Source organism: Corvus kubaryi, unplaced genomic scaffold, assembly GCF_017639235.1.
Source record: "Corvus kubaryi isolate FWS band 111438036 unplaced genomic scaffold, C.kubaryi_AGA036_p1.0 37334, whole genome shotgun sequence".
NCBI lineage: Eukaryota > Metazoa > Chordata > Aves > Passeriformes > Corvidae > Corvus > Corvus kubaryi.
This window is the reverse complement of record NW_024581108.1, coordinates 120,525-136,690: the sequence shown is the minus strand read 5'-3', so window position 1 is coordinate 136,690 and position 16,166 is coordinate 120,525. Positions and strand designations below refer to the sequence as shown.

At 51.2% G+C, this 16,166-nt stretch overlaps 1 protein-coding gene across 3 annotated transcripts; it reads left to right on the top strand.

Annotated features, from left to right (window-relative positions):
* Positions 1-4,842: 4,842 nt before the first annotated feature.
* RGS16 (regulator of G protein signaling 16) lies at positions 4,843-12,360 on the top strand. 3 transcript variants are annotated; one of them, XM_042029709.1, is made up of 5 exons: positions 4,843-6,592; positions 7,792-7,872; positions 8,555-8,616; positions 9,895-10,061; positions 10,361-12,360. In XM_042029709.1, exons 1-5 carry the CDS (start codon positions 6,513-6,515, stop codon positions 10,559-10,561), a joined length of 591 nt encoding a protein of 196 aa, XP_041885643.1. In that variant the 5' UTR covers positions 4,843-6,512; the 3' UTR covers positions 10,562-12,360. The 3 variants fall into 3 exon arrangements, with proteins under 3 accessions (XP_041885643.1, XP_041885644.1, XP_041885645.1); XM_042029710.1 differs by lacking the exon at positions 4,843-6,592 and adding an exon at positions 6,641-7,229; XM_042029711.1 differs by lacking the exons at positions 4,843-6,592; positions 7,792-7,872 and adding an exon at positions 8,086-8,422.
* Positions 12,361-16,166: the final 3,806 nt, after the last annotated feature.

Here is a 16,166-nt window from a genome sequence, read left to right as displayed (position 1 = left end):
CTCTGCCTGAGTGTCTGAAAAGCTGCGAGTTGGAAACTGCAATCCGGGGGATGGAGGGGTGTCTCCCAGTCAAATTGTTGAGGAGGAAGAGGATGGGAGAAACTGTTTCTCCTCAGACCCTGGTTGCACTGGTGCAGACATGCTGGATGGGGCAGCAAAGTGGGGATGTGTTGGCTCCAAGCGGTCAATTGCTCAGTTGGAGCAATTTAGAACCAGGCTCCTTGGAGATACAGTTTGGGGAGATGAATCAGAAATGTGTCAGTAGGACCTGCACGGAAGGAAAATCTCAAGAGCCTTCCAGCAGCACACTGCTGTCCTTCTCTGGGTACACCCCACTGCTGCCTGAGATGGATTCCCTGCCCCAAACCCCAAACTGAATCTGTAGGACTTTCCTGGAAGGGTCTGGCTCTTTCCCTGCTGGGAGCGTGGCAGGGGGACATGGGGCTGCAGAGGCAGCAGGTGGGCTCTGTCTCTTAACACACATCCTGCCCTCAGGCCAGGAGAACCTGTGATGGCTCCGGAGCAAATGCTCTTTATCAGCCCACTAACCCCCAGCCACGCAGCCAGAAGTGGCTATGGCAAAGGTGGCAGAGCTGGGGCATCATCTGCTCTGTGGTGGCACTGCTTTCGCCTGTCCCTCTGTCAGCCTTTCCATCACACTCCTCTATGGCCAGAGGTGGAGACAAGTGCTGAGCCTGCTCCCCGCACCAGGAGCAGCGGTGGGGGATGCACAAGCTCCTGGGAAAGGGAACAAAGTGAATGGATCAAGCATGATCAGGTCACAAAGAGCAAACAACAAATGAAGAGCTTTTTCCAGACCAAAAAAAGAAACCCTGTGCTCCAGCAGGCAGCCCACACCCAGGTCTCAGCTTGCTTCATCCTTATGGGATAAACCAGGGAGGGATGAGCAGGATGACCAGCCAGTCATGGGCCAGTTTAGGGAGTCTGGAGGAGCCTGGGATTGCTGGGAAGAGGTCAGGCAGCAGCTGAGGGCAGTCCTGGGTAACAAGGGGGGAAGGGGAGGCATTAGCAGGGGTAGAGATCAGGGCAGCTGAGGGGAGTCTAGGTTTCAGTGGCAAATTGCGTGGTGAGAGACTTATTGCAGAAACCCTGCAGTGGGGCTTCAGTGAGGTCTTTCTGCTGAGGCCAAGCAGAGCATCTCCTGAGCAGGTCTGGCCAGCAGGAAGAGCAGTGACCTGGATCTCATCTGGCCCTGGGAACACCGAGGGCTCTCATTGCCTGGTGCACAACCCACCCTCCCTGCAAAAGGTGAGTGTTTGCTCTGTGGTCTGCAAAGGGTTGCATTTAAAAGCAAAAATTAAATGGGCTTGTTTTCCTCTGGAAATGGGTGCAGTGGAATTTATCAGTCCCTCTGGCTTCTTTCTATCCCCCTTATTTTTTCCCCTAAATCCCTTATTTTATTGTTTTTCCTTTCATTCTGCAGCTTCTTCCCTCAGCCTGTCTCTGAGCCAAACCAATTTGGATGCATTACAGGAAGGATCTGCTATTAGTGCTGCTCTGTCTCTCCTCTTAGTTAGGATATATTTAGCCATCATCTTTAGCTTTTTTTTTCTGGCTGTTCAGTGGCTTTAAAAAGCAGGTGCCAGGAATGGAAAGAGAAGATTAAACGTACCTGCTGTCATCTACCTCTCCCTGTGCAGCTGTGCAAAGCAAGCACGTGAGCAGAGTGGATAACAGCTGCCCCTTGAAAACCTCATTTGTAATTCTAATTATTTTTTTCCAATAATCTCTTTCCGCACTGCTACAAATTTCCAGAGCAGCTCTTTCCTCCCATGCTGCATGTGAACGTGGCATGTTGGGAATCCATCAAATGCCCCATGGGTGAGGGTGAAGGATCCTACATGAGCAGCTGCCTGTCCTGGGGTGGGCTGGGCAGGCACAGATTTAGCCAGGCTCACCTGCAACCACATGGATATGGCGTCCCATAGCAGCCCCTGACTGTCCCTGTCCCGTAAGTTGTGCCCATGGCCAAGACCCAGCTGCAATGTGGCTGCTCGGGGACCACTTGCAAATGCCTGGCTGCTGTCTCAGCCTTGGTAGCTTCTCTGCTCCTCCCCAGCACTATCATAGAATTGCTCAGGTTGGAAAAGACCTCTAGAATCATCAAGTCTAACCATTAACACAGCACTGCCAGACCCACCAATAAACCCTATCCTCACCACTGTGTTCCTGCCTGCACAACACCAATCTCCATCCCATTCCCATCTCCTTTGTTTGCTTCCCTCCCTAAAGACATCCAGAGCTTATCAACAGCTTGCAGGTGGAGGAAGGGTCTATGCAACATGAGCAGGGCCTTTAAACCTCCCATTTCTGCTCCTTTGCACTTAGCATCTCCCTGATTTCATGCCAGGCTCTGCTGGAATGCTGCAGGGAGCATGCAGTGCTATCTTCGGGTTTGACCATTCCCGATTGCCACCTCTGTGGTCCCCCCCTGGTTTAGGAGAAATCAGGGACAGACTCTTTAGTGAGTCTGCCTGGTGATGCAGTGAGACCCTAACAGCACACCTAACCCTGGCTCTTCCTCTTCTCCTCCTCCTTCGTGCCTCCCCTTCCCATCTATTTCTGTATCTTCCCCTTATTCCATTCAAACAGTCTAAAAATACAAAAATATTGCTGCCAGAAATTCTCAGAGGGCACATACACAAGGGCACTTTGCATCCTGTCACAAACCCCTTGTTTTCCTATTCCCCACCCCATTTCTGTAGTTTGGGGCTGAAACCTTTACTTTCATATTTTCCAAGGTTGCTGGCACTTTGCAAATACTAACCCAGAAACACCAGCAGCAATCCCTGGGGCTGATGGTGTGTCTGTTCTGCAGCTGAGGGTGAAGCCAGTCAGTGGCTGTACCCCCCAAATGCTTGCAAAGAGTGGCTGTGGATGCAGCAGGCGCCTTCACAGCCCAGCCACTTCCCAGCCTCAGCAGGCAGGAACCCCTCCGAGCACCTACCTGGGTTGCCAGGACCTTCCAGGTGGAAGTGAAACTGGTCCCTATGGATGGGAGGTGGATTGGTGCTGGCAAAGGCTGTGGCATGGTTCTGGAAAGGCAGCCTGGTCCCAGGAGTTGCAACACAGATGAGTTTTTTGTGTTCCAAAACAAGGACTGAAAATGGAGGCAACGGAGCCAGAGCCGCAGGAGGCTGCTAAGCTAAGTGAGACAGGAAGCATGTAATTAAATTAGATACAGAGCAGCATGAAGACATCTGAGTACACATATATGGCTGGGCTGAGAGGCTATTGCATAACCCTGGGAAGAGCTCTGCAATATGAAATATCTCACCTACTGCAGCCCATGCTGGTGAGCTGCCTGTCCTTGAATAGCATTTCCTGCCCCATCAAAGGGGAGAGGCAGAAAAGCTGCCCAAGGGAGCAGAGGAGTCAGGTGGTGGCTTGTTCAGGGGCCTGGTGGCTGTGGCACTGTGGGCAGAGGGTCTGTCCTGGGCTTGGTGAGGAGGATTTTGCTGGAACAGCCCAATCTCACTCCTGTGCCTGGGCTTAGACCTGCACACATGGATCTGGCACTGCCCTGTGTCCCAGAGCCATGCTCTGGATCAAACATCCCGGTGTGAGCGTGGCATTTCCTGTGGCATTGTATCTCTTCTAGCTGAGCCACTGTGGTGCCCAAAAAGATGAAGCCTTTGACTGACTCCTTCCCTCCCACTGGGACTGTACAGGGCTCTGTCTCTCACCATGGACAGTTCCTCACCTCTGCTTCACTGTCAGCTTAGCCTCACCTGAGCCAAGAGCTTCAAAAACTGCCACAAGGGACAAAGTAAAACCACACACACACTTGTCCAATGCACTTTATTTCTCTCGGAAAAAGCAGCAGGGAAACAGGGACTAAAGCAAAGAGTGGTGGTGGCGCGGGGCGGGGGGAGCAGTCAGCAGGCTGTAATCTCAAGGCAGAGAGGCACAGAGTTTCTCTGCTCTGGCTCACATCCCCCTCACCAGTTGCTGTTGCTGCCATCCCAGCTGTGTTTTTGCCATAGTTACATTTGCCTGGCTGCTTCAAGCAACACATGCTTCCCAGCACAGTGGCTGTGCCAGGCACCATGGAGTTGTAGCCAGAAATCATCTGTCCCAAGTGCCTGCAACACGTGTCCAGGCTCCTGGAGGTTTTCCTCTTGGCATGACCTGCTCAGATGATGCCTCAAACACCAGTGAGTTACTACAGCATCCTGTGACTTTGCAGATCTGCAGGTGGGAGGATGGGCTGCAGTTTTAGAGGGGAAAAGGACAGAGGTGAATTCCTGCTTAACACCAGGCATGCCCCAAAATGATGAGGCAGAATAACACCACAGCATCACTGAGCACAGCATTTGTGTGGAAAACCAGGGAGGAGACGGAGATGTAGATGATGAGGAGAAAGGACATTGCCATCCTAAACCCTCTGGTAACCTGCTGCAGCTGGGCAGCGAGTGCCAACCTGCTTTAGCATGGGGTTGGACTGGGTGATCTCCAGATCTCCTTTCCAACCCTGACCATTCTATGACTCTGTGAAACAGCTGAATGTGGCCCTGCCCTGTGGGTACCAGGAGCCTATGCCCACATCAGCGGGGCACTGCTGCTGTAACACCAGTGCTCCCAGCATGGTGCTGAACTGGGGTGGAGCACCAGACTGGTGTGGCCAAGCACTTCAAAAACTTAGATCAAGCACTGTCCACACTGTGGATGTGCACAGACTTTCTCAGCAGCTGTACAGGCAAGAGCAACCTTACAGCCCTCTCACCTTTACTCTTCCTTTTCTTCCCTTAAATCCACAGCAAGGATCACAGCTCTAATCTTGGTTTTAAGGCACAGAAAAGACATGAATAAGAGCTTTGTGTAGCTCCAGTCACTTATCTGTAGCTGAATATTTGCTAACCAAGAAGGCTTAAACTTGATTATTCAAGTGAAAAACCCCAGAGCCATCAGGAAAGAGGCTGCTCTTACATTAGAGGTGAGACAGGAGCTAAAAGTGTGTGTTCAGTCATTAGTCCTGATGCATCTTTCCTGTCTGTCCATGAGCAAGACAATTCTGTGGCTTTTTCTAAGTAATGAGAGAAAGACATAACTCCCCTTTACAGCTCAAGGGAGCTGAGGTGCCTCATGCTCCTCCCAAAGTCTCCCATCCAGATATCCTCATGCTCCTGCACCCAAAGGCAGCTTGAGGAGAGCCTTTCTCCCTGGCCCAGGGCCGAGATGGCTTTGTGCTGCCACCCTCCTGGCACAGTTCATCTCTCCTGGGGAAGATGCTCTGGCAACGAGAAAGATGCTCTGGCAATGTGCTGTGTGTGATGAATGTAGGCAGCAAGGGCAGGTAACAACCTGAGCTCTGGAAAAATGCCTGAGCTGGGATAGCAGGGATGAAGTAGGGAGGAAGGGAGAGTATGAGGAGTGGAAGTGGCAGCGCTGGCCTTGCCCTGGGCTGGCCATGAGCAGGGGGATTTAAGGTCACTCCCTTCCAGAGCCATTGAGGTGGGGAATTGCAGGGAGGGAAGCTTTCTGGGATCCTCTGGGAGACTGACCTCGGCATAGGGGACCTGTGGGTTGTCATGGACCTCTGGTGCTTGTAGCACCAGACCCTGGGGTTTGCTGGTGTGCAGTGTCTCACACTGGTTTAACCATTTCTCTTTATCTTTCTGTTTTGCTGGCTCAGTCCTTCCCCTCCAGTTTCCAGCCTCTCCCTGGCTTTTAATCTCCTTTCAGTTTTCAGGTCTCATCAGGATCTTCCATTACCAGATGCTTTCCCAGGCTTTGGATTTCTTTGATGTGCATCCGTTCCCTTCCTTTCTCTCACCCTACACCCAACAGGGAATTTGTGATGAAGAAGTGCAACTTCAGCCAGCACATGAGGCCAGACACTGTCCTTATATATTGCACCTGTGAACCGGCAGTGTCATTAGGGGGAAGTGGAAACATTACACCCTTCTGCTCTGTCGTATTGCCCCAGGAAGCGAAAACCGTCCTGCCACTGGGATGCTGCCTGACTCTGCTGGGGGCTGGCATCCCCTGCTTAAACCACTTGGGCAGAGCCTGCTGCTGCAATGCTGGAAGTGCGGGGAGGTTTGGAAGCCTTCGGGCAGCAGGATGGAGCTGACAACTCTTGCTGTGTGCTACAGCGTCTGTCCTGTCCCTCGCTCTCCCACCCGCGCTCTCACCCGCCGGCGGTTACTCAGCAGGCTCCACACGTCGGTGGAAACGAGCCTGTTTTTTCCTGTTCTCGAGGAAGCAGCTACGACTGTGATGCTCAAGGACAAGCCTGGGCCTCCCACTCCCCCCTCCCTTACCAGCACACACTGACTTACCTAAGCTCTTACTTCACGGGCGCTGCCTGAGCAGCTTTTGGTTGGCTGGAGGCTAGAGCGATGCTGGGTCCCCCTCCCCGCTCTCCCGCCTCCCACCCGATATAAAGTGCGGCTCCGCGCCGCTGTTCCAGCCGCCAGCACACGACCGCGGGGCAGGTGGTGCTGCAGCCGCCTGTCGCACCCTCCTGCCATGCCCGTAAGGACCCGATGAGTTGCTGGCTGCCTGGGTGCCCAGCTCTCAGCATGTGCCGGGGCTTAGCCGCGCTCCCCATCACTTGCCTGGAAAGGTAAGGCTCTTCTGGGATGTAGAGGGTTCTCTGGGAAAGATGCACCTGGACCAACCTCTGCTGCTGCGGATGTGATGTTAGGGTAGAAATTGGGGTGCAGACCTCAAGGAAACACGCAGCGAAGTGATTTGTTGTGGCTGCATCCTTTCTGCTCCGCAGGAGGGGAACACGGAGGTAAAACATGCGGAGGGACAGGAGGCTGGACAGGGCTGCCCGGCGCGTGTCGGGCTGTACAAACACACCTGGGTTTCTCTGGCTTTGTCTCTGCACAACCTGCTTCGAGTTGACAGCAGCAGGAGTATTTTTGTCCACACGGTTGAACTGTTAAGTGATATGTTGTTCCCCCTGCCAACCACGACTGCAAAGCCCCACGCTGCCGGCATGACATTTAAACCCTTATTTTTGTCTGGGCGCCTTGGGACGCCTGAACGAGCCGCGGCACAAAAATAGCAGCGGGGCCACACGCCTCGGGGGCACCCGGCGGCAGAAGCCTCTTCTCCTGCCCTGCTGCCGCAGAGACTTCCCGGTAGGGAGGTGCCTCCTCCGTGCCCTCGCCGCGGAGCCGCGGGGACAGACAGGAGCATCCCAGCCTCCGGCACAGGAGCATCGTGCTGCCGCTGGCTCCTGAAGGCATGGGGTAGGTGGATGGCGCTGCTGCGGAGCGCAACCCTCTCCACGGCCTGGTGACAGGCTCCTGGGGACCCAAGGGCACCCCAAAATGAGAGCAGGGGAGCAGCAGCCTGGCAGCAGGGAGATGCTCCCCCTCTGCCGAGCGGAAAGAATTACTGTGTTTTTCCAGTGGTTTGGGAGCAGCGGAGCGCTGCCGGGAGAGTGGGATGGGAAAAGGAACCAGGTTAGCTCCGGGGAGCTGGGGGGGGGGCTCCAGCTGGGCACTTAGCAGCTGCTCTGTTACCTGGCCCAGAGGAAAGAGCTCGTCGTGCTTTATATTCCATGTGTCTCTAGCTGGGAAGAGGACAGGAGAAAACAGTCCCCCAGGTTTAATGCGCTGCCGAGCGTGGTTGCCAGGGAGCAGGAAAAGCAAGTGGGGAGCATTTATTTCATACAGCAGAGAGCTGAAGCTGGGGAGAGAGGGCTGTCCCCCGGAGCCCGTGGGGTGCAGCCCCTGCGAGGGGAGGGGGTGGTGGCAGCAGTCTGATGGTCCAGCGATCCCACCTCTCCCCTTCCTCCTTCCCTTTCAGAGCCAAAGATCTGAAGACCCGCTTAGGGATCCTGCTTCATAAAACCGAGCTAGGACACAAGATTGGGAGCTCCAGGCAGAGGTAAGCCAAGCACTGCTCTGCCCCAGGTTCAGCCCAGGCCAGGTCCCCACAGATCAGACTTTCCCAAGGGATGCTCCTGCCCATCTGCGCAGTAGAGAGCACAGAGCACAGCTCCCCCTCCCCACGGTCCCACCCAGGCAGACCGGGAAGGCGAATCACTTTCCAGCTCCAGCAGTTATAAAGTCTGACTGGAGAACAGAAGCTCTGGCACTAGGCACAGAGAGCAGGGCCTTGGCAAGAGGCAAGAAACCTGCAGGGCTCCCATACCTCCTGGTGTCTCTGGGGAATGTAGGCAGCATTAAAGACAAAACACTAAATATTGCTGCTGAGGGCAGGGGGTTTTCTTGCAGAGGAGGCTCTGCTGGATTGGCACCAGCAGAAAAGGGCTCTTCTGAGCATTCCCTAGAGAACCTGCTGGACTGGTATCAGCAGAAAAGGGTTTTTCTGAGCATTCCCTAGGGAACCTCCTGGTCAGCAGCATGGAGCTGAGGTCGGGTGAGCCATCAGGGAAGGTAAAAGAAAGGGAGGAGAGAGGAAAGAGAGCCCACAGGTAACGGATACTGGCCTCTTGCTTTGGTTTCCTGCTGAATGCCACTGTCTCCCGTTGATGGAGCTACACAACTGAAGTGCTGCCGTGCCTCGTCACTGGACAGCAAGCCTTACTTCCTTTTGTCTTTTCCAGAGATTCTTCCCGCGAGGTGCTGGAATGGAGGGAGTCCTTTGACCAGCTCCTCAAAAGCAAAAGTGAGTAGCATCTTGTTTTCTTCTCTTGGTGAGTGTGTGTAGGACAAATGTACTCTTAGTGAGCTGTATGCCTGAAGTCAGTGTATGATGAAATCTTGCCTCTTCCTCAAATGAGGTGTTTTAGGATTTAGAAAAAGGTCCCTTTCCTGCCCAGATCTGATGCACAGGGCTCATTGCCTGCCTCATGAAGCTGTACCCTTTACTCCTGGCTGGGCGTTTTTGGGGGGCAGAAGTGTTGTCTCACCAACACCTCACTGCTGCCTTGGGACAGGAGCATTGTCACGGGCATCCTATGTGGAGCAGCCCACCAGGGGGTATGTCATGATATTCCCAGACCACCCCTTTCTCCACACTCGGGAGAACGCAGTGTCTGCTCTCAATGTGTCGTGGAGACAGCGATGTAGCCACCTCCCCTCAGGCTTGCTCAGAAAACTGCATTGCTGCCCTCTGTCTGTCTGTCCTGTGCCTCCAGGGATGGCTCTTCCACAGGGAGAAGGAATTCAGCTGTTTTACTGACTCACCGTAGCCTTTCCCCCTCTGATGTCAGCTGTACTGTCTGTGATGCACAGGGCTCCTGTGAGATGCTGTCTCCTTCTCCCTATTCAGTCAGTTCCTGCAGACCCAGAGATGGGAACTCTTTCTTAGACCCACACATAATCCTCTCCTTACACTGGGGTCTGCACAATGGCAGAAGTGCCAAATTTTAATCCAAAAGTCTACCTTAAAAGCTCTTCCCCAGCCAAAGTCCTTCCACAGTGCTAGTCTGGGGCCAAGTGTATTTTTTTCCAGACTTTCTCACATGCTGTGATGGCTAACGAGCATCTCCAGCTTTGTAACTTAATACACCCTTCCAGCACAGCTCTGAAATCCTTGCTGCGATTACTCTCCCATCCTTAGCATCTTGTTCCCCCCAGATCTCAGCTGAGAAATCAAAATAAAGGCACTGCTGTTTGGTTCCTGCAGCATTCTGATGCATCAGCACGCTTCTCCTTAGGTAGAATTGGCTCTTTTCCGAAGCTGTAAAGAAAATACTCTGAAGCCTCATTACAGAAAGGTCACATAAATAAAACCAGAGGATTACTTGTCTGTGGGAAAGGATTTTGTTGGAGTCTAGAGGCCAATTAGCAGTGTCTCAGAGGGTGGAATTTGCCCGGAGGGAAAGGAAATCTGCAGTTGTCACTGTCTGAGCTCCCAGGGCGCTCAACAGGCAGTGTCTGCTGCTGGTCCTCCTCCTCCCTGCCTTCTGTCCCATTAACTGCTCTTCTCTCCCCTCCCCAGGTGGGGTAAATGCCTTCCACACCTTCCTGAAGACCGAATTCAGCGAGGAGAATCTTGACTTCTGGCTAGCATGCGAAGACTTCAAAAAGACCCGGTCGAAAACTAAGCTGGCCTCCAAAGCCAACAAGATCTTTGAGGAGTTTGTCCAAAGTGAGGCGCCCAGGGAGGTGAGAGCATTTTCTGTGCCATCAAATAGGGCAGGAAAGGAATAAAATATCCTGGTGGGTTTTATTAAAGTGCTCTTGGATCAGTGGGAAGATGTCCTCTTGTTCATGAAAGCTTTAATTTCTAGCATCGTGTGGTCCATCACCATTGACTTGTTAATGCTGGAACAGATATTGAATCTAACCATGAAGGGATAGAAATGTCTGTGAGCCACTTCACCCTCATCTGAAGATGGATTAAAAACAGTTTTTGTCCTCACATGGGAGGGGAGTTAATGTTTGTGGGTGCTGCTGCCTTGCAGGTGAATATTGACCATGAAACCAGGGAGATCACCCGCAAGAACCTCTCGGGGGCTACCTCCACCTGCTTCAACGAGGCCCAGGCCAAGACCCGCACACTGATGGAGAAGGACTCCTACCCCCGCTTTCTGAAATCTGCCTCCTACCAGGACATGACCAAACAGGCCACCAGCCACAGCACCAGCAAGCAGTCGCACACCTGACCTGAGCCATGGTGGGGGGACAAGCCGGGGGGCCAGGCACAGGTTGGGATGTGGTTTGCAAGGGCCAAGGTCACTTGGCAGGGTTTCGGCTGAAGTTCTGGAATTTTAGCAGGATCCCCAGGACCTCAAGTGCTTCCCGCTCCACACGGAGCCACTGGGCCCAGCATTCCTCCCTCCCTGCAGGAGCGGAGCAGGTGGGAGCCCAGAGCCTCCCCTTGCAGTTCAACCAGAGACCTGCACCACCGCAGAGAAAGAAAGAAATCTGATTTGGGCTGCAAGTCCAGGAAAAAGAGATGGGATTCCCTGAGCATCCACAACCAAAGAGCTCCCACCTGCTCTATGATCTGCAACATCAGCCACTGGCCTGCGGGGCCAGCACAGGAGCCTGCCATTCCCACACACAGGGAATGGCCAGGATAAAAGCCCCAAGACTACATGGCATTTTCAACTGGAGGGATCCAGCACCTGCCTTCTCCTGATCCCAAGATCCTCCAACTGTGTCCTACGCATGCTCTGCATCAAAGCTTTCCACCTCCTTCCAGTGCAGTGATGTTTTTATCCCTCACTTGTGCTCCACAACCTTCAGATTGCACCCAATCTTAGGTCACGTGCACAACATTCTATTCCTATTATTGTTATTTATCATTGTTGTTATTATTATTATATCTATATTTATTAGAAGAGCACTGCTGAAAGCACACATGTATGTCCTTTGCCCTGAGGAGTTTGTAAATGAAATTATTTTAGTTGTTGTACCACTTAGCATGCCTCCCACCTTTTCCATGTAATAATTTGAGAGGACCAGACAGATTTGTAGCACAATTGTGGAGCAAAGTATGCCAGTAGCAGCAGAGAGAGCTGCTAAAGGGTTTGGAGGACCATGGATGGCAATACAAGGATGCTTTGCAGCCCATCTTATTTCCTTTCTCCCCTTAGGGATGTGGAAGGCATCTTGGCACACAGCAGCTTGTCCTAGGCAGGGAATGGAGAAGTCAAACAGGCAGTTTGGTGAGCGATCCTATGGAAAACTTGCTTTTCACACATCGGAGAGAAAACCTGGGGTTTTGCCTGGGTTTATAATTGGGCTTGGTGTTCCCTTGGATGGTGAAACCAGTCTGCAGCCACTGCATTTTACCAGAAACCTGTGCAGTGAGTGAAATCAGTGCTATGAATTCAGCGACTTGGAAGGGTGGCAGGACACATCATCAGCTCAGACCTGGGGGCAGCTCTTCAAAAAGTTCCTCTCAGCAGGAATTTTGGGATCCTGGAAAGGTGTGGCTCCGGCTTGGCAACAATGGTGCCAGCAGCTGCATGGGTTGGTGATGTGGAGCCTGTGTTGGGTCCTGAGGAAAGTGCCACCAGTACTGCTCCCTGCTGAGGGCTGCTTCCCAGGGCTCTGTTTATCCCTAAAGACCAAACCTGGAGGTTCTTATCCCACTGGTACTCACTTCTTGCCAAGGGAACTCTCTTCTGCCCCCCTGTCCCAGCAACAGCCAGAGCACAGCATCATTTGGGCTTTTCACAGCTGCTTGAGCAGAGCAAGGAACCAAGGACCAGTTTGGGGATGTTATTCCAAGTAGTCTTTCACCATCCCCATCCTGGTTCCACCTCTGAGCCTCTGCCAGTGGTCCTGGCTGTGTTTACAGGGAGATATCAGCTGCTTTCTTATTTATTATTTATTGTAACAACTGGAACCACCTTTGCTGTGTTACTGAAGTGAGCAACGCACAATGGTCTGTTCTCATTACTGACACAATGTTATCATTATAAAATAAAATGTAAAGAGGAAAATACCCTGATAGCATGGTCTGGGTCTTTATTTTTTTTTTTGGTTGTGGACTTTCAATTAAATTTTACATTCTAATTCTGGATGCTTTGCAAACCCTGCAAAGCTGCTTGTGTTGGGTGACTCAGGGGGCGTTTCCAGTCACTTTAAAAGTGACAATGTCAAGAGTAGAAAAGGAGGGGGGAAGATTTTAGAAGAGTAAAGCTTTGTGGTATTTGGTTTATCAAAGAAAATTGAACGGTTCATAAAAAGAATGAAAGCAGAAGTGAAGTTTTGAATATATGAACTGCCAGGGTATTCAGTACTGCTGTTACTGCTCATAATTTCTGAGCCCTTTACAGGACTGCAGTTCCCAATATCTGCTTGGTATTAGTAAGACATCAATATCTTAAAATTAAGAGGAAACAGGATCCTAGTGAGGGCTGCTTTTAGCAAAAAAACCTGCTTTTGGGTCATTCACATAAATACTATTTTTGTCCGTAACACACCTCATGATTGAATTCATTTACAAGGGGGAAACTCTCTGGTATTAGAGGAGTTATTAAAAAACATCCTATTCCTGTGCAGAGTGTGCTGAGGTCTGAGCACATCCTGGCATGCTCTAGGAGGGAAGGGGAGGGTTGCATGGTCTGTGTCTCTCCTGGGAGAGCTCTCCATGGAAGCACCCAGGGCTGCCTGTGGCAACACAGGGAGAGGAGCACTCCAGTGCAGCTTGAAGAAGTGCTTGGAATAAAAACCCAACCAAAACATGTTTTTTCAGTTGCCTTCTTTCTATTTATTGTGTGTTCTGGAAGCCAAAATTAACTGGCCTGCGTCAGCAGAGGAGAGCGTGAGAGGACTGCAGAGGAGGAGCTGGAATCACAGGGGAATAACTCAGGAATATGCATACTCTAAGGTGTTACTATGAGCACAAGTCACCCCTTGCCATTCACAGGCATTTTACAAGCACCTGCAGCTACAACAGAACCTCCTGTCCCTTCTAATACAGGCATGCAGGGTCCAAGGATCACCAGTCATTGTAAAATACATCGACTCAGCTTCATCCCTATTCCCCACCTGTAGGTTACGGGTTCCGGAGTTCAGTCGGGACCGGGCGGACGTAGACGGATGGAGATCTCTATAGGCAGGTCTTGGGACACAGTCGGTTTATTGTAAAGGGCGTGGGTATTGGGGCACTGCTCAGAGCTGCTAGACTCAGCTCTGAGCAGGCCCAAGAGAGTAAGCAGGTGAGAGAGAGAGAGAGGGTGTAAGAGCAAGAGTGGAAGTAAGAGTAGAAGTGGAAGAGAGGAATAGAGAAGAGAGAATCAGAATCAGAAGTGAGAATGTCTGAAGTCCTGGTTACAATACAATAAATCATCTTCTGTACTGAATATTCTAATTGTCACTAACCAATCTAATACAAGATACAAATCCTATAGCATTTACATACAGCCTATAAGAGTCCTTATATTACCATAGAGTGTTACATCTTAACTTCTAAAAACTACTCTTTGGACCCCTTCTGCTGAGCTACTAGGGTCTGCTCTGACCCTTGGACCTGTTTGCAAGCAGAGGGTATTGTTTCATCAAGAGGGGATTACTTCAGTGGCCATACCATTGTTTTCTAGTTGTTCAGTAACTAAGACCTGGTATTTCAAAAGTGGCTTTCATTTCGATGTTGCCTGTAGTTTTCATATTCCCAAAATCTTTTGTCAGGCAATCATATTTCCAAGGTTTTCCTGTTCCATCTTCCCCAACACCCACCTAGACAGAGGAAAGCAGGTTGAGCTTCCCCTCACCTTTCATTTCCTTTTAAACTAAACATGGCCTTGTCTTACAAGCCAGGTGGTTTGGGATCATAGCAGTTTGCATTTATACCTTATCTTTGTACATGTCAGAGGGAAGAAATGGGCTGAAAAGTATCCAGGAAATATTTAAATTACTTGTCAGGAAAGAGAGCTGTAAAGCAGACTAGAAGCTAGAATCAAAAATAATGTTGTTGTTGCTTTGTTTTTCAACTGCAGCTCCTGAATGAAAAATATGAATATTTTGTCTTGCACACCTTGAAGTTATTTTAAAACCAATTCTCCATTAAAAAAAAATAAATAGGCCAACAACAACAATAAAATAATGAAGTAAGAAAAATACAGAAATAATATCTTTTTGAGCTTTCTTTAGAAGGAAATTTGAGGCTGTGTCCATTCTTGCTGCATCATGCACGGACCAAGCTGAGTCTCAGCCTTGTTGGCAGCTCTCAGACCCCACAGCTGATCCTGGACAATCCCATTTGCAGCCTGGTTTCCTCTCTACAAGTCTGAGATGCTTCCCAAAGAGAAAATCCAGTCACTAAAAGCAAGCCTTGCATCCAGCTGTGGCTTGCTGCCAAAACCCAGTGGTAATGCAACAAAACCTTAAAGCCTCAGGGGGATAAAAAACCTCAACCCACAAAACCACGTTGAGAAAGAGGAGCCAAAGCTTGCATTGGCTGGCTGTGGTCACTCCCAGTAAACCCCAGCTGAAGTTTCCCAGGGAGGAGGCTGTGAATTTGGAAGCAGCTGAGGAGATGTGAGCTCGGGAGCCACTGTGGGGACTGGCACTGCCCTGCCCCCCAGGCTGAGAACACATACTTGCTCCAGGGCCAGGTTTCCATGAGCCAGGATGGGGGGTGGATTTATTTGGTGGAAAAAAGACATTTCCCCATGCCCTGAGACCCTGAGCATTCCCAGCAGCAGCTATGGGGCTCCTTTAGCCAGAGGGTCCCTGCTCCAGTAGGACCAAGCAGCTTTGAGGTGGCCTTAGGACATGGACACGGATGCAGGAGTACAAGTATTTAGGCAGGTGGATGTGTATATATATGTGTAGGAATTCTAAGCCTTCATTTTCCATGGATACACACACATGACAACAGGCAAATTCATGGCTGCATGTGTGTACATCAATGACTTACTTCTCTTTTAAAAGAAAGGCTGCAAAGGAATGCTGTAAATAGCTCTTTAGATACGTTTTTGGAGGAAGCTCAGCAGCAGAGCCATTTCAAACACGGCAAATGCTTCACCCCGCATTCTGCAGTGCTTTGCCAGCCCCAGCCAGTGGGGAGGGAGCAGCTGGATGGCGTTGCTCTGCAGCTTCCACTTCAAGGCCTTTGCCTGAATAACGTGCCAGAACTCACAGCTGATGTGTTTCCACATGGCTCACCTTCCCCTGACACGTGCAGCTGAATGCCAAGGTTGCCAATCTGCTCCAGATGCGCACAAGGATTCGTACCCCTGGGGTGCCTCGGGAGCCAAGAAAGAATGAGAGATAATTCTCATGTTTTCTGCTGCTGCTGGGGCACCGAGGACAGTGCTGGGGTCTGCAGCCCTCCTGACTCTTCGGGGCTGGGCTGCCTGTGCTGGAGGGGAGCTCGGACATGGTGCATCCACAGCCTGGGGGCAAGGATGGGGATGAGAAACAGCTGTGAGAAATCCTGCTGGAGATCCACCGCCTCTCCTTGGGAAAGGCATCTAAGCTCAGGTGCTCAGCCTGATTCTATGTCTGACCTGTTTTGGCTGCTCTGGGCTGTTTTAAATGGACCTGCCCTGCTCTCCTTGCCCAGGGATTGGGATGTGCTGTCCTGCTTGGTGAGGTCCCTGCCTGCCTCACTGTTGCCCTCACCTCTCCTTCCCTGCTGGCAAAACACTGCTCTTTTCTTTTCTGGTGGTGATGAGGATTGAGCAGCAATCTAAAAAACTAGAAAGTAAATTTTTTAAAATGTAAAAATACTCCAAAAAGGCACAGATATGGCACTTGGGGATGTGGTTTAGTGGTGGACTTGGCAGTGCTGGATGATGCTTGGACTCG